At 48.5% G+C, this 21,652-nt stretch overlaps 1 protein-coding gene across 1 annotated transcript; it reads left to right on the top strand.

The window, feature by feature from the left end:
- The first annotated feature begins 8,331 nt into the window (after positions 1-8,331).
- On the top strand, positions 8,332-8,823 carry LOC147991413 (uncharacterized). The gene has a single exon (XM_087538664.1). The coding sequence runs from the start codon at positions 8,332-8,334 to the stop codon at positions 8,821-8,823; it is 492 nt and encodes a 163-aa protein (XP_087394790.1).
- The last annotated feature ends 12,829 nt before the right edge of the window (positions 8,824-21,652 follow it).

The following is a 21,652-nucleotide window of genomic DNA, read 5'->3' as shown; positions in this document are numbered from 1 at the left end:
CCTTATATCATGATAAATGTTTATTATTCATGCTAGAATTGTATTAACCGGAAACATAATACATGTGTGAATACATAGACAAACAGAGTGTCACTAGTATGCCTCTACTTGACTAGCTCATTGATCAAAGATGGTTATGTTTCCTAACCATAGACATGAGTTGTCATTTGATTAACGGGATCAAATCATTAGGAGAATGATGTGATTGAATTGACCCATTCCGTTAGCTTAGCAATTAATCGTTTAGTTTGTTGCTATTGCTTTCTTCATGACTTATACATGTTCCTATGACTATGAGATTATGCAACTCCTGTTTACCGGAGGAACACTTTGTGTGCTACCAAACGTCACAACGTAACTGGGCGATTATAAAGGTGCTCTACAGGTGTCTCCGAAGGTACTTGTTGGGTTGGCGTATTTCGAGATTAGGATTTGTCACTCTGATTGTCGGAGAGGTATCTCTGGGCCCACTCGGTAATGCACATCACTATAAGCCTTGCAAGCATTGCAACTAATGAGTTAGTTGCGGGATGATGTGTTACGGAACGAGTAAAGAGACTTGCCGGTAACGAGATTGAACTAGGTATTGAGATACCGACGATCGAAACTCGGGCAAGTAACATACCGATGACAAAGGGAACAACATATGTTGTTATGCGGTTTGACCGATAAAGATCTTCGTAGAATATGTGGGAGCCAATATGAGCATCCAGGTTCCGCTATTGGTTATTGACCGGAGACATGTCTCGGTCATGTCTACATAGTTCTCGAACCCGTAGGGTCCGCACACTTAAAGTTCGGTGACGATCGTAATAAGAGTTTTTGTTTTTTGATGTACCGAAGGTTTTTCGGAGTCCCAGATGAGATCAGGGACATGACGAGGAGTCTCGAAATGGTCGAGACGTAAAGATTGATATATTGGATGACTATGTTTGGACATCGGAAGGGTTCCGAGTGGTTCAGGCATTTTTTCCGGAGTATCGGGAGGTTACCGGAACCCCCCGGGAGAAGTTATGGGCCTTATGGGACATAAGAAGGAAGCACACCAGACCACAAGGGGTGGTGCGCCCCCTTTGGGCAGGAGGCCTAATTGGAGAAGGTTTGGGGGGTGCGGCCCCCCCTTTCCTTCTCTCCTACTCCTCCTTCCCTTGCTCTCCTACTCCAACTAGGGAAGGGGGGAATCCTACTCCCGGTGGGAGTAGGACTCCTCCAGGGCACGCCATAGGGGCCGGCACTCTCCCCCTCCTCCACTCCTTTATATACGGGGGTGGGGGGCACCTCATAGACACACAAGTTGATCTTCGTGATCGTTCCTTAGCCGTGTGCGGTGCCCCCTTCCACCATATTCCACCTCGGTCATATCGTAGTGGTGCTTAGGCGAAGCCCTGCGTCGGTAGAACATCATCACCGTCATCACGCCATCGTGCTGACGAAACTCTCCCTCAACACTTTGCTGGATCAGAGCTCGAGGGACGTCACCGAGTTGAGCGTGTGCAGAACTCGGAGGTGATGTACGTTCGGTACTTGGATCGGTCGGATCGGGAAGACGTACGACTACTTCCTTTACATTGTGTCAACGCTTCCGTTGCCGGTCTACGAGGGTACATAGACAAGACTCTCCTCTCTCGTTGCTATGCATCACCATGATCTTGCGTGTGCGTAGGAAAATTTTGAAATTACTACGTTCCCCAACATTAACTGGGCGGGCTGTGGCCCGTCTAGCCCAGGCCATATATCCAGCCCAGATATTAATTTTTTGGGTTAATTAGATAAATGCCACTCCAATTATGGTGATTCATAAAAATGCCACTGCAATTTCCAGACTGTGAAAAATGCCACTGCAATTTTTGCAAACTTTGAAAACCCCACTGCAGACTTTGAAAAATGCCACTAGAAATGGTATGAAATGGCATTTTTCAAAGTTTGGAAATTGCAGTGGCATTTCTTGGAATCGCCAAATTTGGAGTGGCATTTGTCAAATTAACCCTGTTTTTCAAGCTGAAAATGGCTAGCCCAGCTATACTTGTTTTTACGAATACCAAGGCAAGGTCAAGTTGTTATTCTCCGCCCCGCTGAGCTGCAAATCTTTCCTAGGAGGGATGCATTAGGCTTAACAAGAAAATGGGCTTTAAGAAATAATAAATGGGATGTAATTAAAAAAACTGGGAAGTAACTATAATTTTTTTTACCAAACACGTGATTACTTTATAAAATATTATTTTTGGATATTAAAAATTTTAATTTCATTGATCGTTGCGAGCGCAATGTTTCCTTGGATTTTACGTAATATAAATTTATATTGAAATTGTATTTAATCTGACTAGAAATTTCGGGATAAAAATATTTCGGATCCCATCAAAATGTGGGAAATTTTATTGAATTCTGTTTTGAACGCTTGGTTGAAATGGGCTGTACTTTTAACAAACTGTAAACAGGCTATAGTAAATTCCATTAGAATTCAAAAATGGGCTATAAGTTCTCTGCCACACACTTCTGGCCTTACTAAGTTGACGCGTCCCCTAAAAAAACAGAGTTGACGCGTATGCAAGGCTTTGTCAACTTATAGTCAACACATGGTTCTAGCAGCAGTGGCCATTGTATGTCCATCCAACAAATGCCGTGCTTCTTCTTCAATCTCGGATATTCTAGCTTCACCCGCCCAAAAAATGATTCCTCCCCCTGACATCTGGGGCGCACCGTTTTGGAAGCTGACCTGTGGGCCTACTAAGTTGACGTACCAAGGGCTTTGTCAACTTAGTCAATATAAACGATTCTAGCTGCCGTGACCGTACGATGTCCATCCAACAGCTGTCATGCTTCTTCAACCTCTGGTCTTCTTGCTCCAGCCGCCCAAAGCAGCGCCGGTCGTGCCGCCTGCTCCTGCCTCCCGTGGCCGGCTGTGCTGCCGCGGAGGCCTCGCCGCCCCTACTACTCCCACCGCTGGCCAGGCCTTCCCTCCACTCACCCACACCCCCTGTTATTCTGCGGCAACGGCAGCGTAGCCGAACCAGTGAACCCTCATACTCCTCTCTGCGTGTGCATCCACTGCCATGTCTTCCCCGGCTCCGCGTCGTCCCCTTCCTAGGCCTCACCATCGTCCACCGCCCTGGTGCTCTCGGCGCGGCGTGGTTAACGTGGTCAAGGAACGACTTCCATCGGACATGGACTGTACGTGGAGAGGCTGACAGCTGGGTCCACGGCAGCCGCAAGGAAGTGCCTCCTTATTACGCGCAATATAATTATTCCTCCACCTGATAGCGGGGACCCACCGGACGGGCCACTGTATTTCGTGAAAAAATGATTCGCCCCCTGACTGCTGGAACCCACGAGCTACATCTTCGCACGCAAGGAAGTGCGTCCAAAAAAACGATTCGCCCCCCTGACTGCTTGGACCCACCAGCTACATCTTCGCACGCAAGGAAGTGCGTCCGAAAAAACAATTCGCCCCCCGACTGCTGGGACCCACCAGCTACACCTTCGCACGCAAGGAAGTGCGTCCGGGCAAAAAAAATGATTCGCCCCCTGACTGCTGGGACCCAGCAGCTACACCTTCGCACGCAAGGAAGTGCGCCCGGCCACAAAACAAAACAATTCTCCCCCCTGACTGCTGGGACCCACCAGCTACATCTTCGCAAGCAAGGAAGTGCCTGAGAGTCAGGACCCACCTGGTCGAAGCGTACATAGCATTGTCATTCTGGTCGCGAACGTGTATGTACATATTGGTCGTAGTAGAGGCGTGCACGTGTCGTATTAGAGGCGCGCACGTAGCATGTACACGTACGTATAGCGGCCAGGGTGCAAGAAAGAAAATACGGCCACGTATGTGTACATACGAGCGGGGTCTCGAACGCCTACTCGCGCATACGTACGGCCAGGGCTCGTGTACATGGCTGGGTCGGAACGGAGAAACAACGTCGTCGTCGTGTTCATGGGGAGGCAACGGAATGCGTCGTGTTCATGGGGAGGCAACAGAATGCGTCGTGTTCATGGGGAGGCAACGGAATGCGTCGTGTTCATCGGGAGGCAACGGAACGCGTGGGAGCCAACCGGCTGGGTCGGAACGGAATGCATGGTCGTGTTCATCGAGAGGGCTTGGACGGAACAGGCGATGGAAACGAGGCCTGGCGTACCGCAGAACACAGGAAACGGACCTCCTATGATCGAAACGGGGGTCCTGTTGATCCGGAGGGGTGTGGCGTACCGCAAAATGGAGGAAACAGACCTCCTACTGTCGAAACGGGGGTCCTGTTGATCGGGAGGGGTGTGGCGTACTGCAAAACGGACGAAATGGACCTCCTACGGTCGAAACGGAGGTCCTGTTGATCGGGAGGGGTGTGGTGTACCGCAAAACGGACGAAACGGACTTGTGTTGGAGCGCTACGGTCGAAACGGGGGTCCTGTTCATCGGGAGGGGTGTGGCGTACCACGAAATGGGACTCCACGGAATACCGTTCATCTCCATCGTCGACCTCCTCCAGCCTCCACGGGCTCCTGTTCATCCAGCCTCCACCGCGCGCTACTCCACCGGCTACTGTTCAACCACCCCTCCACGGGCACCCCTCCACCGTCTACTGTTCATGCAGCCCTCCACACCACGTGGTCCTGTTCAACCACCCCTCCACGGGCACCCCTCCACCGTCTACTGTTCATCCAGCCCTCCACACCACGGGGTCCTGTTCATCCAGAGGCAACTCCATCGCTCACTGTTCATCCACCCCCCCCCCCGCGCCGCTCACTGTTCATCAAATCGATCGGCTTCAGTTAGCAGCAGTAGCGAAGGAATCGCTCGATTGGGTTCAGTTAACAGCCATCGATCGATCGCTCGGGTTCAGTAACACGTAGCCTGCAGTGCAATCGCTCGGGTTCAGTAACACGTAGCCTGCAGTGCAATCGCTCGGGTTCAGTTAGAGCCAATGCCTCGCACACACACGCGTACGTGTACGAGAGAAACGCGCATTGCTCGGCCCCCGACCTCCCACCGTAACCGGGAACTCCCCGAAATTTTCCTCACCCTCGCTTCTACCACGGTTTTTTCCGTCATGGACGGCCCAAAGAATGTCATGCAGCTGCCTCCCCGGCCCGCCCAGGACGAAAAGCCCATTTTCTGTCATGATTTTTTGTCATAGAAGTAGGAGCCCACCACATCTATGATGATACCGGGTTTTGTCACAATTATCGTCATAGAAGTGTCATATGTATGACAGAAAAAAAATTCGTTCGGCCCAAAATGTCACGGATTTGTCTTTTTTTGTAGTGCAAAGCGGCGCGAAGCCGTCCAATCACACCAGTCGGAAGTGTCACTGGCTCACGCGAATCTCCAAGGGCGAAGGACTGCTACCTCCGCCGCCTACTGGCTAGCCACCCCCGCCTCCTCCGCAGCCGGCAGCCCGCCCAGCAGTCGGCGCCGTTCAAGATGAATTCCCAGAAGAGCACGAAGCATATGTTGTTTTCACCAGTATGGCCGATGACAGGCGCAGCCGGCGCCAACAGTCCCGAGAGGTGAATGCCGTAGCCATTGAAGCCCCAGAGTTCATGCACTGGTCAGAGAAGTCAATCAGTTGGAGCCAAGCTGACCACCCGGAAGTAATGCCTTCTCCGGGTTCTTACGCTTTGGTGTTGTACGCAACCTTTGTTACGGAGAGGCGAGCTGCTCGTTTCTCCTGAATCCTGATAGATGGCAGCAGCAACATCAAAATCATGTACCGTGACACCATGGAGAAATTGAAGATCAAACCCAAAAACCTCCTGCCCAGTCGGACTGTCTTCCATGGCATAGTTCCTGGCCTTTCTCACTCACCAATCGGCAAGATCAAGATATATGTCCTCTTCGGAGACAAAGATCATTTCTGCCGAGAGCCCATATGGTTTGAGGTAGTTGACCTGGAAAGCCCGTAACACGCACTGCTTGGCCGACCTGCCTTAGCCAAGTTCATGGCGGTGCCACACTATGCCTACCTCAAGATGAAGATGCCAAGTGCCAAGGGAGTCATTACCATCTCCGGAGATTACCAGAAGTCGTCCGACTGTGCAGCCGCTAGCAGCCAGCTGGCCGAGTCCCTTATGATCACTGCCGAGAAGCGGCTCCTTGACCGGGTTGTGGCCATGGCCAGCAAGCAGCCGGACATGTCCCCCGATCCCAATGAGTCAGAAGCCGAAGGATCCTTCAAGCCGGCCAAGGAGACAAAGAAGATACCATTGGACCCAGAGCACCTGGAGAGGTACACAGTCATAGGTGCAAACCTTGACAGCAAATAGGAAAGCGAGCTTGTCGATTTCCTCCGTGAGAATCGGGACATTTTTGCATGGTCCCCCAAGGACATGCCGGTTGTTCCGACGGATTTTACCAAGCACAAGCTACATGTCAGAGAAGATGCTAAGCCAGTCAAGCAACCCCTCCGTCAACTGTCGGAGGAGAAGAGAAGAATCGTCAGAGAAGAGATCGCTCGTCTGTTGGCAGTCGGCTTCATCATGGAAGTTTTCTTCCCGGAATGGCTTGCCAACCCAGTCCTTGTACTAAAGAAGAATAACAAGTTGCGCATGTGCATTGATTACACCACCCTCAACAAGGCCTACCCAAAAGATCCATATGCTTTGCCAAGGACTGACCAAGTCATAGACTCCACAGCCGGATGCGAGCTGTTGAGTTTTTTCGATGCCTACTCAGGATACCACCAGATCAAGTTGAACCTGACAGACCTCCTGAAGACCACCTTCATCACACCATTCGGAGCCTTCTGCTACCTGACCATGACATCCGGCCTGAGAAATGTCGGTGCCGCGTTTCAGTGTTGCATGCATAAATGCCTCCTCAAGCAACTCGGCAAAAATGCCCACGTCTACATAGACGATATTGTGGTGAAGACGGAGAAGCGCAACACACTCCTCGAAGATCTCAAGGAAACCTTTGAAAATATGCGCCGATTTCAAATCAAGCTCAACCCAGAAAAGTGCATGTTCGGAGTACCAGCCGGCCAGCTCCTTGGCTTCCTGGTCTCAGAACGCGGCATTGAGTGCAACCCGGTGAAGATCAAAGCCATCGAGAGGATGGAGAAGCCTACCCGACTGCGAGACGTCCAGAAGTTCACCGGCTGCTTGGCATCCATCAGCCGGCTCATTAGTCGGCTGGGCGAGAAGGCTCTTCCCCTGTACCAGCTCATGAAGAAGACCACTCATTTCGAGTGGAACGACAAGGCGGACTAAGCTTTTCTCCAGCTGAAAAGGATGTTGACCACGTCGCCTGTCCTGGCGGCTCCGACTGCTAAAGATCCCATGTACCTCTACATCACTGCCACTAGCTGGGTGATCAGCACAGTCATAGTGGTGGAGCGCCCGGAGGACGGCAAGGCACAGCCGGTCCAGAGGCCGGTGTACTATTTGAGCGACGTGCTGTCAACTTCTAAGCAGAACTACCCTCACTATCAGAAGATGTGCTACGGCATGCATTTTGCCGCCAAGAAGCTGAAGCCATACTTTGAAGAGCACCCGATCACGGTCGTCTGCACTGCCTCACTCGCTCAGATCATTGGCAACAGAGATGCATCTAGCCGAGTGGCCAAATGGGCCATCGAGTTGGCCGCCTACACCATCTTCTACCAGCCCCGCACCGCCATCAAGTCCCAAGCACTGACCGACTTCCTTGTCGACTGGGCCGAGACCTAGTACCTGCCGCCTGCGCCGGACTCCACCCATTGGCAGATACACTTTGATGGTTCGAAGATGCGCACCGTTTTGGGAGCTGACATAGTCCTCACCTCTCCCAAAGGCGACAAGCTCAAATACACATTGCAAATCCACTTTGCCGCCTCCAACAATGTGGCCGAGTATGAAGCACTAATAAATGGCCTCCGGTTGGCCAAAGCGATCGGCATTCGCCGGATCCTGTGCTACGGCGACTCCAACTTGGTGGTCCAGCAGTTTTCTGGTGACTAGGACGCCAAGGATGCAAATATGGAAAGCTACCGCTTCCTCGTCCAGCAAATCCGTGGATAATTCGAGGGGTGCAAATTCCTTCACATGCCAAGAGCCGACAATGAGCAAACAGATGCCTTGGCACGAATCGGCTCCACCCGGAAAGCAATACCAGCTGGTGTCTCCCTTCAGTGCCTCCTCAAGCCGTCGATCAAGCCTTCCCCAGAATATGAGTCCATATTTGTGCCGGCTCCTCCAGAAGCAGTCGGATCCGACTCTAGGGCTGCAGCAGCCGGCTCGCGCACCTCAGCAGGCGGCACGGGGACTGTGGCAGTCGCACCCGGCCCGAGGACTTCACAACCCGGCCCGTGGGCTGCACCAGTCGTCCCGGGGACTTAACCAAGCGGCTCGGGGACTTCAGCCATGCAGCAAGCGGCAATCAACGCCGACCCGCCGCCTCCTGGCCCAACCGCCCTCGTGCAAGTGGTTGTAGTGACAATAGAAGAGATTCAAGCACCATCATGGGCAGAGCTCATCCTCAAGTTTCTGGTGAATAGAGAGCTGCTGGCTGACGAGATTTCAGCCCGGCAAGTACAGCGTCGAGCAGGAACCTACACGATAGTGAACAGAGAGCTCGTCAGGCGCAGCGTGACTAGAGTTTTCCAGCGCTGCGTAGAAGCAGAGAAGGGCCAAGCAATCCTCAAAGATATCCACCGAGGCGAGTGTGGCCACCACGCGGCTTCCAGATCACTCATGGACAAAGCTTTCCACCACGGTTTCTTCTGGCCGACTGCCCTGGAGGATGCCAAGGATCTAATCAAGCATTGCAAATGGTGTCAGAAGTTCAGCTCGCAGCAACATCTACCGGCTTCTGCACTCAAGACCATTCCCCTAGCATGGCCATTTGCCGTCTAGGGCTTGGATATGGTGGGACCATTCAAGGCAGCACGCGGCGGCATGACCCATCTGCTTGTTGGCGTGGACAAGTTCACCAAGTGGATTGAAGCAAAACCAATCAAGAAGTTGAATCGGCCGACTGCTGTGACTTTCATTGCAGACATCACCACTCGGTACGGAGTACCGCACAGCATCATCACTGATAATGGCACTAATTTTGCCAAAGGAGCCTTGGCCCGTTTCTGCACGATGTAGGGCATCCGACTGGACCTAGCGTCCGCTGCCCATCCATAGTCAAATGGCCAAGTTGAGTGATCAAACGGCCTCATCCTCTCTGGCATCAAGCCCAGACTGATCGAGCCTTTGGAGCGGTCGGCCGGCTGCTGGATCGATGAGCTGCCGGCCGTCCTTTGGAGCCTCCGCACCACTCCGAACAAATCAACCGGCTTCACTCCATTCTTCCTCGTGTACGGTGCCGAGGCCGTCATCCCAACTGACATTGAGTTTGACTCACCTCGCGTCACCATGTACACTGAGGCGGAAGCGAAGGAGGCGCGAGAAGACGACGTCGATCTGCTGGAGGAGGGCCAGCTATTAGCACTTAGCCGGTCCGCCATCTACGAGCAGAGTATGCGTCGCTACCACAATCGGAAGGTCAAGCCAAGATCCTTCCAGGAGGGAGACCTTGTGCTCTGGCTGATCCAGCGAACAGCCGGCCAGCACAAGCTCTCGGCCCCTTGGGAAGGCCCCTTTATCATCAGCAAGGCATTGGGGAACGACTCCTACTACCTCATCGATGCCCAGAAGCCCAGAGCTCGCAAGAGAGACGACTCGGGCAAGGAATCGGAGTGCCCGTGGAATGCAAACCTCCTCCGAAGATTTTACAGTTGATTCAGTATGTATCACGCTGCCTTTTGTATTAAAGAACTAAGACATCGGGGCCCTCAAGGAGCTCTCGAGGGCTACCCCCCTTTATCTGTATGATAAGTTCTACGCCTATGAATGTGTTATTTCACTAGTCTGCCTTGCACCGGGTTCGACCAGTCGGCCCGGGGGCTTGCCGCCTTGTACTATGCCAATGGTACCTGCAGTCGGACAAGTAGTGTGCCGCCACCTAAGCCCTCTCTTGTCACAAGCCGCAGCTCGTAGAGCGGTTGTCCGGCCGGCAAGAGATGAAGGCAGGAAACGGTGCCCACATGAAAAATGGCTAAGGACTAAAACATTTTGCATAGGCTGAGTCGTCTCCTCCCTAGCCGACCGGCTGCTGTGCAGCCGGCCGGCCGATTTCTAACTTAAATTGCTACATTCTACCGAATGGCTGAAGTACTTGTTCTTCCCAAACGGCCAAGTACTTGATCGAGTCACAGACCGCAAAGCAGCTGTCCGACTGGCAAGATTGCAGCCAAGGGAAGACGACAAAGGAAAAAAGCTAAAGAAGTAGAAAAGCAAGACAAGTCAGAAATCGGCAAAAGATTACTTTTTACAGTAAAAGGCCCTTGGCCAGCATTCAACGGAGTTTGAATACACCCCCAGCAAGTGGAATTGCGGGAACTTAACAAATTTTGTTCGAGAACTACAAAATAGGGAAAAGACAGATAACTTGGCAACCTAGGCCAAAGGAGCAGCAGCCGGATCGGAGAGGCCGGCGGAGGTAGAGGCTTCGGGTGGTGGAGTGGCCACTTGGTGGGTCTCGGTCTGGTCAGCACCGGCAGCAATCGGCTCGCCGACATCTCACCTATTGGTCGAGACCTGGTCGGGCTGAGGCCGGCCGTCATCTTCACCACCCGGCGCATCGCATTCGCCGCTGATACGTCTCCAACGTATCTATAATTTTTGATTGTTCCATCCTATTATATATTCTGTTTTGGATGTTTAATGGGATTTATTATACACTTTTATATTATTTTTGGGACTAACCTATCAACCGGAGGCCCAGCCCAGATTGCTATTTTTTTGCCTATTTCAGTGTTTTGAAGAAAAAGAATATCAAACGGAGTCCAAACGGAATAAAACCTTTGGGAACGTGATTTTCGAAACAAACACGATCCAGAGAACTTGGAGTTGACGCCAAGCAACCATCGAGGAAGCCACGAGGCAGGGGGGCGCGCCCTCCACCCTCGTGGGCCCCTCATTGCTCCACCGCCCTACTTCTTGCTCCTATATATACTTACGTACCCCGAAAACATCAGAGACGGAGCCAAAACCCTATTTCCACCGCCGCAACCTTCTGTACCCGTGAGATCCCATCTTGGGGCCTTTTCCGGCGCTCCGCCAGAGGGGGCATCGACCATGGAGGGCTTCTACATCAACACCATAGCCTCTCCGATGATGTGTGAGTAGTTTACCTCAGACCTTCGGGTCCATAGTTATTAGCTAGATAGCTTCTTCTCTCTCTTTGGATCTCAATACAAAGTTCTCCTTGTTTCTCTTGGAGCTCTATTCGATGTAATCTTCTTTTGCGGTGTGTTTGTCGAGATCCGATGAATTGTGGGTTTATGATCAAGAGTATCTATGAACAATATTTGAATCTCCTTTGAATTCTTTTATGTATGATTGGTTATCTTTGCAAGTCTCTTCGAATTATCAGTTTGGTTTGGCCTACTAGATTGATCTTTCTTGCAATAGGAGAAGTGCTTAGCTTTGGGTTCAATCTTGCGGTGCTCGATCCCAGTGATAGTAGGGGAAACAACACATATTGTATTGTTGCCATCGAGGATAAAAAGATGGGGTTTATATCATATTGCATGAGTTTATCCCTCTACATCATGTCATCTTACCTAATGCGTTACTCTGTTCTTATGAACTTAACACTCTAGATGCATGCTGGATAGCGGTTGATGTGTGGAGTAATCGTAGTAGATGCAGGCAGGAGTCGGTCTACTTGTCACGAACGTGATGCCTATATACATGATCATACCTAGATATTCTCATAACTATGCTCGATTCTATCAATTGCTCGACAGTAATTTGTCACCCACCGTAATACTTATGCTATCTTGAGAGAAGCCACTAGTGAAACTTATGGCCCCCGGGTCTATTTCCTATCATATAAGTTTCCGATCAACTTTATTTGCAATCTTTACTTTCAGTCTTTATCATAAAAATACCAAAAATATTATCTTATCATCTGTATCAGATCTCACTTTTGCAAGTGGCCGTGAAGGGATTGACAACCCCTTTATCACGTTGGTTGCAAGGTTCTTATTTGTTTGTGTAGGTTCGTAGGACTTGAGCGTGGTCTCCTACTGGATTGATACCTTGGTTCTCAAAACTGAGGGAAATACTTACGCTACTTTGCTGCATCACCCTTTCCTCTTCAAGGGAAAACCAATGGAGTGCTCAAGAGGTAGCTAGAAGGATTTCTGGCGCCATTGCCGGGGAGTCTATGCACAAGTCAAGACATACCAAGTACCCATCACAAACTCTTATCCCTCGCATTACATTATTTGCCATTTGCCTCTTGTTTTCCTGTCCCCCACTTCACCCTTGCCATTTTATTCGCCTTCTTTTTTTCCGTTAGCCCTATTTTTTGCTCGCTCCCTGTTTGTTTCCTGTACTGCCATCATGTTTGAAACTGGGGAGGTTGTCGTTGATAAGGATAATAGTATGGAAAACTTTGATGTTTTTGTTGATCCTCTTGAAGATCCTACTATTTTACACACTAAAAAGTTTCGGATCAGTAGCGGTAATATTATCGGGAAAGGAGTTCTGCAAGATTTCTTTACTTGTGCCGGCACCTTATCCTCTATGGGTGGGTCTATTCTTCATAGAACTAGTAGTCTTGCGGATGCTATATCCTTTCTCATAGTTGAACTTGAAAGACAATTTATTCATATGCATCCTTGCATACAAAGAATTTTTCTAGAGTTTTCTAATATCGAGCATTCTTCTGTTAAGTGAGCAACTACTATCTTTTTGGCACATGAGTTTAGATTTATAACGAAAGAAGCCAATGAAGTTTTTGCACATTATAGGGTGGACGCTAGTCGTCCTCCCATAGAAGCTATCCTTTTCAATCAAGAAGACTTAATGCGTTTTCGATCTTTAGATCATGTTGCTTACAATGAAAACCTTAGAAAGAAGGTTCCTACCGATGTTCTAGTTGATAGAATTTTACGAACTTAATGATGATTTTGCCATATAAGTATTCTTTTGGCAATAAGTCATGAGCCTTTGTTCAAGAGAAAAACCTAAGCTTGATGGATTGGATGTTTTGGATGTTTAAAGATTTGATGGATTATGGAACAAGGATTGGCAATAGCCTAAGCTTGGGTATGCCCAAGGCACCCCAAGGTAAAATTCAAGGACAACCAAAATCCTAAGCTTGGGGAAGCCTCGGAAGGCATCCCCTCTTTCGTCTTCGTCTATCGGTAACTTTACTTGGAACTATATTTTTATTCACCACGTGATATGTGTTTTGCTTGGAGCGTCTTGTATGATTTGAGTCTTTGCTTATTAGTTTACCACAATCATCCTTGCTGTAGACACCTTTTGAGAGATACACACATGATTCGGAAATTGTTAGAATACTCTATGTGCTTCACTTATATCTTTTGAGCTATATAGTTTTTGCTCTAGTGCTTCACTTATATCTTCTAGAGCATGGTGGTGCTTTTGTTTTATAGAAATTATTGTTCTCTCATGCTTCACTTATATCATTTTGAGAGTCCTATGAAACAGCATGGTAATTTGCTTAAATTGTGAAATTAATCCTAATATGATAGGCATCCAAGATTAGTAAAAACTTTCTTATGAGTGCGTTGAATACTTAGAGAAGTTTGATGCTTGCTGTTTGTTTTGAGATATGGAGGTGATGATATTAAAGCTGTGCTAGTTGAGTAGTTGTGAATTTGAGAAATACTTGTGTTGAAGTTTGCAAGTCCCGTATCATGCACGTATGGTAACCGTTGTGTGACAAATTTGAAACATGAAGTGTTCTTTGAGTGTCATCCTTTGTGTGGAGGTCGGGGGCGCATGATGGTTAACTCCTACCAACCTCCCCCCTAGGAGCATGCGCATAGTTCTTGGTTTATTGATGACCTATAGATTTTTGCAATAAGTATGTGAGTTATTTATAACTAATGTTGAGTCCATGGATTATACGCACTCTCACCTTTCCATCATTGCTAGCCTCTTCGGTACCGTGCCTTGCCCTTTCTCACCTTGAGAGTTGGTGCAAACTTCGCCGGTGCATCCAAACCCCGTGATACGATAAGCTCTATCACACATAAACCTCCTTATATCTTCCTCAAAATAGCCACCATACCTACCTATTATGGCATTTCCATAGCAATTCCGAGATATATTGCCATGCAACTTTCCACCATTCCGTTTATCATGACACACTTCATCATTGTCATATTGCCTTGCATGATCATCTAGTTCACATCGTATTTGTGGCAAAGCCACCATGCATATTATTTCATACATGTCACTCTTGATTCATTGCCCATCCCGGTACACCGCCAGAGGCATTCATATCGAGTCATACCTTGTTCTAGTATCGAGTTGTAATCATTGAGTTGTAAATAAATAGAAGTGTGATGACCATCATTCATAGAGCATTGTCCCAAAAAAGAGAAAAATAAAAAATAAAAAAGGGGCAACGTTACTATCCTTTGTTCATACTTATGCTTCAAAGTAGCACCATGATCTTTATGATAGAGAGTCTCTTGTTTTGTCACTTTCATATATAATGGGAATTTTTCATTATAGAACTTGGCTTGTATATTCCAACAATGGACTTCCTCAAATGCCCTAGGTCTTCGTGAGCAAGCAAGTTGGATGCACACCCACTTAGTTTCTTTTGTTGAGCTTTCATACATTTATAGCTCTAGTGCATCCGTTGCATGGCAATCCCTACTCCTTGCATTGACATCAATTGATCGGCATCTCCATAGCCCGTTGATTAGCCGCGTCAATGTGAGACTTTCTCCTTTTTTGTCTTCTCCACATAACCCCCATCATTATATTCTATTCCACCCATAGTGCTATGTCCATGGCTCACGCTCATGTATTGCGTGAAAGTTGAAAAAGTTTGAGAATACTAAAGTATGAAACAATTGCTTGGCTGAAACCGTGGTTGTGCATGATTGGGATATTTTGTGCGACGAAGATGGAAACATAGCCAAACTATATGACTTTGTAGGGATGAACTTTCTTTGGCCATGTTATTTTGAGAAGACATAATTGCTTAGTTAGTATGCTTGAAGTATTATTACTTTTATGTCAATATTAAACTTTCATCTTGAATCTTTTGGATCTGAATATTCATGCCACAATTAAGAGAATTACATTGAAAATTATGCTAAGTAGCATTCCACAACAAAAATTCTATTTTTATCATTTACCTACTCCAGGACGAGCAGGAATTAAGCTTGGGGATGCTTGATACGTCTCCAATGTATCTATAATTTTTAATTGTTCCATGCTATTATATATTCTGTTTTGGATGTTTAATGGGCTTTATTGTACACTTCTATATTATTTTTGGGACTAACCTATTAATCGGAGGCCTTGCCCAGATTGCTGTGTTTTTGCCTATTTCAGTGTTTCGAAGAAAAAGAATATGAAACGGAGTCCAAACGGAATGAAACCTTCGGGAACGTGATTTTCGGAACAAACGTGATCCAGAGAACTTGGAGTTGACGTCAAGCAACCAACAAGGAAGCCACGAGGCAGGGGGCGCGCCGTCCACCCTCGTGGGCCCCTCGTTGCTCCACCGACCTACTTCTTCCTCCTATATATACATATGTACCCGGAAAACATCAGAGACGGAGCCAAAACCCTATTTCCTGTCACAGCCCTAGAACACCTGAGTGTCATAGTTGCATCAGTGAGCATGCATCATGTTTAAATTCAAGAAACATAAATTGAGGAGAGTGAAAGCCTGAGAAATCAATTTAAAAGAAGGGCAAGAACCCTTTAAATTGCATTCATTGTTTCCAAAATGCCTTCATAAATATTTGATAGTTTTGGCAAGGCTTTGAGACCAAACCAAAAATAGTGAACATTTTTGTGGAATATTTTGGGCACTGAATTTAAATCAATATTCTATTTGAATTTGCAAATATACCCAAATATATATGGGATATATTTCCAAATACCTCTGATATATTTTGTGTGCTTTTGGAGAAGTCCAAGAAGCAACATAAAAATGGTCAGAGAATATTTTGCATTGTTTTGAATTCCTTTGAATTTGCAAAATAGTGGCAAAGTAATAAATAAATAAAAATAGAAATAAAAAGGAAGACCCGTACTTGGGCCACTTACCTGTAGCCGGCCCAGCTACACCAGTCCAGCCCACCGGGGCAGAGCGGTTGTCTTCAACCTCTGCCAGTAGGCAGAGGCGAAGTAGCACGCGCGCACGCGGAGGCCTCCACCTCCTGCTTCGCGGTGGCAGCCTCCCCGACATCCTCGCGATGCCGCGGAGACGCCCAGAGCCTCCCCTCGTCCCCCCCCCCTTCCTCTGGCTCCCTCTTCCTCTCTTTCCGTGAGCCCGAGAGCGCGCCATCGTCGTCGCCGTGGCTATAGGCCACCACCCACCCAACCAGCGCCACCACGAGCTCCGCCACGACTCCGTGGAGCTACACACTGAGGCACGCGACCGCAGGAGCCCTGCAGCGTCGCCACCATCGCCATCTTCATCCTCTGCCCTGATGGCCGCCGTTGTCGATTCACCGGCTACGGGAACTCCCCGAGCTCGCCGTCCGCACCAGAAGATTCACTGTGAGACCTGAAGTCTTTTCCCCCTCCTCCCTTTGTCGCGCTCGCCCTCTAGCCGCTTCCCCGCAAACTCCCGAGCGTCGCCGCCATGGCTGGCCAGCCCTGTGCTCCCGACTTCCCCCGCTTTCCTAAGCAGCACCAACATGCTCACCGCGTCCCTGGGAAGCGAACTTGCCGCACCGTTTGCTCTAGCTCATACTGAAACCCCGCACTTGCTCGAGCCCGAGCTCTGCCGTCGCTAAACCTCGACGCTGACGACACACCCGGCCACCCCAGGCCTTACCGAGGCCACCAACTGACGCGCCTCGTTGCGCCGGTTCCAACAAGCCCAGCCGCACGACCCCTTGTCGCCGGAGTTGGCCGGACAGGCATCTCCGACGTGCCCCGCTTTCGCCGATGATTAGCCACCGACTAATCCCTGTTTAAACCGCTAATTAACCCTCCCGTGCAACTGAAACATGGGCCCCACATCCTAATTAAACCCCGCGTTAAAATAGTCTAAGTTTAATTAACCCTGCCAGTTAACTAGCTCAATGACAAGTAGGCCCCACCAGTCAGTTTTGATTTTAGTCAACTTCTGACGTCACCCTAATGCAGTGCTGACGTCGTAAACACATTTACTGGAATACTCATATTTCTAAATAAATTGGAAATTTCAGAAAATGTGCAAAACTTCTAAAAATCATATAAAATCAACCGTAACTCCAAATGAAATAAGTTATATATGAAAAATTATCAGAAAAATCCAAAGAAGCTATTTATGCCATGTTCATGCATGTTTGAGCAATTTAACCCCACTGTTTAGGATAAAACATGATTGGGGTAATTTGAAAAAATAGGTTTGGAGTTGGAATTTGACGTAGTTTGAATTCCACTTCAATTAAAATGACTTGCTATTGCATTAGCTCAATTCAGTACCTTAATATGTCATATCATTCATTTGCTTGTGCATTGCATTGAATTGAATGTTGTTTATGTTCCTTTGTTAGTGTTGTTCCCTCTCGATAGACGTGTTCCAACGATGAGTTCGATGACACCGATGAAGAGCTATACTATCTTCAGAAGTGCTAGGCAAGCAAAACCCCCTTGTTCATTCCGATATAATCCCATTCTCTCGCTCCTGCTCTCTTTTACTGCATTAGGACAACAACGATTCAACTGTTACATGCTGCGGTAGTTGAACCCCTTTCCTCGGCATGACCTGTCATTGCCACAGTAAATAGATGAAACCCACTAGCATGAGTAGGAGTTGTTTGAGCCCTGATGTGCCTACTCATTCATGCTTGTTTGTCATGCCTGCTACTACTTAGAGTTGAGTCAGGTCTGATTCATCGGGGATGAATTGGAATGTGGTGAACATGTCCTACTGTTGAGGCTAAGTGTGTGAACACGATTTGGTAAAGGTAGCGGTGAGAGGCCATGTAGGAGTACATGGTGGGTTGTCTCACTGCAGCCGTCCTCAGGAACTGAGTTCTGTGTTTGTGATCCATGAACAGTTACTACCACACATTGGGTTCCGGTAACTCGGCCCCTCTCGGCTTATTAACCAACTCGATCTCTGTCCAGGAGTTGCAACTAGTTTCTGGTGTTTGTAGGTAGTGTTAGTAGTCTACCAAGTGGCACCCGGTACAGGTGGGCTTGGGACAGACTAGGCACAGTGGCACGATGTACCAAGTGGCACCCGGATGGTGGGCTTGGGAACCCTGCTCACGTCGTTTGGGGCCGTGAGCGACACCCCGGCCGGATCTCCTTGCCGATGGAACCTAAATAGGCGATAAACCTGGACTAGGGACTTGTGTGGTTAGTCAGGTCATGGCCGACTCCCTCGCCAGGCTTCCGCTTGAAGGTTGCCGAGATACACGACGTGTACATGGTGGTAAGTGGCGGGAGCATGTGTGAAGAAGTACACCCCTGCAGGGTTAGCATCATCTATTCGAATAGCCGTGTCCGTGGTAAAGGACTTCTGGGTTGCCTGTGCAGTTCATATATAACTTGAAATTGATACTCTAAAATGTGCAAGATAAGTGTGAGTTCTATGGATGGCCTTCTCGTAGGGAGACGGGAGCAGATCCATAGTGGTGTATTGATATGGTGAATATGTGGACTCGTGTGCACCACCTCAAAAGAGTTACTTGCAGTCGTAGTTCAGGATAGCCACCGAGACAAAGCTGGCTTGCTGCAGTTAAACTCCTCCACCCCTTTGTTGATACCGATGCATATGTAGCTCATTCTGATGTAAGTCTTGTTGGGTACATTTGTACTCACGTTTGCTTAATTTATGTTTTTGCAGAGAGACTTCAGTCTCGCTAGTAGTTCCGCGTGGACTTCGACGTTTAGCTTGTTACCTCAGCTACGATCTTGTACCCTTGGGAGGGTCTTGTAGATAGTCAGGCTTCTCAGCCTTCTTCATTTGTAGTTGTCTGTACTCAGACAAGTTAAGCTTCCACATGTGCTTGTTGCATGTATATATGCTTTGTACGTTGGGTCATGACACCCATGTTTGTAATACTTGGCTCCTCAGAGCCTAATGATAAATACTTTGAGTTGTAGAGTTTTGTTGTGATGCCATGTTGTATTTACACATATCGGGCATATTGTGTGTATGATTGAAATGCTTGGTATGTGTGGGATCCGACAACCTAGTTGTTTATTCTTGGTAGCCTCTCTTATGGGGAAATGTAGTCTAGAGCTTCCACTGAGCCAGGGTAGTCTGCTACGGCCTAGTTTATCGGAGTCCTACTAGCCCAGTTACTACTGCTCCGGAACACTTAGACTGGCCGACATGTGATCCACTTCGTTCAGGTGTCTGTCCCTTTGTTGAAATGTCACGCGGTGTCTTCCGGAGTCCTACTAGCCTGCTACAGCCCGGGTTCCCGGAGTCCTGTTAGGCCAGTTGCTACAGCCAGGATTCACACGCTGATGACCGACATGTTTGATGCTGGTTCATGTATGCTTATCCCCGTAAGTTAGCGCCACTTTTGGTTCACGACTAGTCATGTCGGCCCGGGTTCTCTGTCATATGGATACTAGTTTCACTATCATGTACATGAGCCAAAAGGCGCAAACGGTCTCGGGCCAGGTAAGGTGGCACCCGTGGAAATACCTTGCATGAGGCCGCAAAGTGATATGATGTGTTACATGCTAGATCGGTGTGACTTAGAATCGAGGTCCTGACATTTCCACCGCTGCAACCTTCTGTACCCGTGAGATCCCATCTTGGGGCCTTTTCCGGCGCTCCACCGGAGGGGGCATCGACCACGGAGGGCTTCTACATCAACACCATAGCCTCTCCGATGATGTGTGAGTAATTTACCTCAGACCTTCGGGTCCATAGTTATTAGCTAGATGGCTTCTTCTCTCTCTTTTGATCTCAATAGAAAGTTCTCCTTGTTTCTCTTGGAGATCTATTCGATGTAATATTCTTTTGCGGTGTGTTTGTCGAGATCCGATGAATTGTGGATTTATGATCAAGATTATCTATGAACAATATTTGAATCTCCTCTGAATTCTTTTATGTATGATTGGTTATCTTTGCAAGTTTCTTCGAATTATCAGTTTGGTTTGTCCTACTAGATTGATCTTTCTTGCAATAGGAGAAGTGCTTAGCTTTGGGTTCAATCTTACGGTGCTCGATCCCAGTGACAGTAGGGGAAACCACACGTATTGTATTGTTGCCATCGAGGATAAAAAGATGGGGTTTATATCATATTGCATGAGTTTATCCCTCTACATCATGTCATCTTACCTAATGCGTTACTCTGTTCTTATGAACTTAATACTCTAGATGCATGCTGGATAGCGGTCGATATGTGGAGTAATAGTAGTAGATGCAGGCAGGAGTTGGTCTACTTGTCACATACGTGATGCCTATATACATGATCATACCTAGATATTCTCATAACTATGCTCAATTCTATCAATTGCTCGAGAGTAATTTGTTCACCCACCGTAATACTTATGCTATCTTGAGAGAAGCCACTAGTGAAACTATGGCCCCCGGGTATATTTTCTATCATATAAGTTTCCGATCAACTTTATTTGCAATCTTTACTTTCAGTCTTTATCATAGAAATACCAAAAATATTATCTTATCATCTCTGTCAAATCTCACTTTTGCAAGTGGCCGTGAAGGGATTGACAACCCCTTTATCGCGTTGGTTGCAAGGTTCTGATTTGTTTGTGTAGGTTCATGGGACTTGAGCGTGGTCTCCTACTGGATTGATACCTTGGTTCTCAAAACTGAGGGAAATACTTATGCTACTTTGCAGCATCACCCTTTCCTCTTCAAGGGAAAACCAACGCAGTGCTCAAGAGGTAGCAGCCACCCTCGTCCTCATCCTCCTCCTCTTCGCCTTCATCGCTAGAGGCGATCTCCTCCATCGAGTCTTCGCCGCCTTCTGGGTTCAGCCCGGACCAGTTGGGCGGCACTTCGGCACCCACTTCGTCTAGCTCGGGGAGGAAGACGCTGGTGTCTGTATACTCAGTGATCGCCGCGGCATGATGACGAAGCTGAGACGCCACCACCTCCAGCTCCGTGCCGGCTTCGGCTCGAAGGGTGGCGAGCTGGTTCAAATTCAGCCCAGGGTACCACCCCTTGACAAACTCCAAAGCTCGGCGCGCACCTGCCCCAGCAGGGGAGCCCTTCCACGCCTCGATGCGGCCGATGGCCACCTCCAACCAGTCGGAGGTCCGGCTGGCGATGCGTAGAATAGGAGTGCCTGGCCAAAGGGCAGCGACCACTTGAGCTCCAGCACGCTAAAGACGGCAAAGAGCCGGATGCGCCGGCTAGAGACGAGCCTCGATGGCGACCATCTCCTCGGCAAGAATTTGAGGGGCGTTCGGCGCAACCGTCATGCCAGCTTGCCTCTGCTAATCGCGGTGGGCCTCGACGGCCTGGTTGGCGGCGACGGAGTAGCCGGGGAAATACTCTGCTCAGGAAAAGAAGAAAGAAATGAGAAGGCAGAGGCAGGCACGTAGGACAAGTCGACAGGCAGAACGAGGAAAGAGCAATGTCCCATCGAGCAGATCCTCGATCTCGATGTAGCCAGCTTCCAGGGCTATCTGCGTGTCAACGCAGTTCGAGCGCTGACTCTCGAACTCGGCCTGGAGAGCCTCCTCCATT

Source organism: Triticum urartu, chromosome 1A (assembly GCF_056163025.1).
Source record: "Triticum urartu cultivar PI428250 chromosome 1A, HENAU_Tu73, whole genome shotgun sequence".
In the NCBI taxonomy this organism is placed as follows: Eukaryota; Viridiplantae; Streptophyta; class Magnoliopsida; order Poales; family Poaceae; genus Triticum; species Triticum urartu.
The sequence above is the reverse complement of the archived record's forward strand: the minus strand, read 5'-3'. Positions and strand labels throughout refer to the sequence as shown.

Excerpts from the sequence above, each read along its gene's own strand:
- LOC147991413 (XM_087538664.1), top strand. The coding sequence starts at position 8,332 with ATGCAGCAAGCGGCAATCAACGCCGACCCGCCGCCTCCTGGCCCAACC.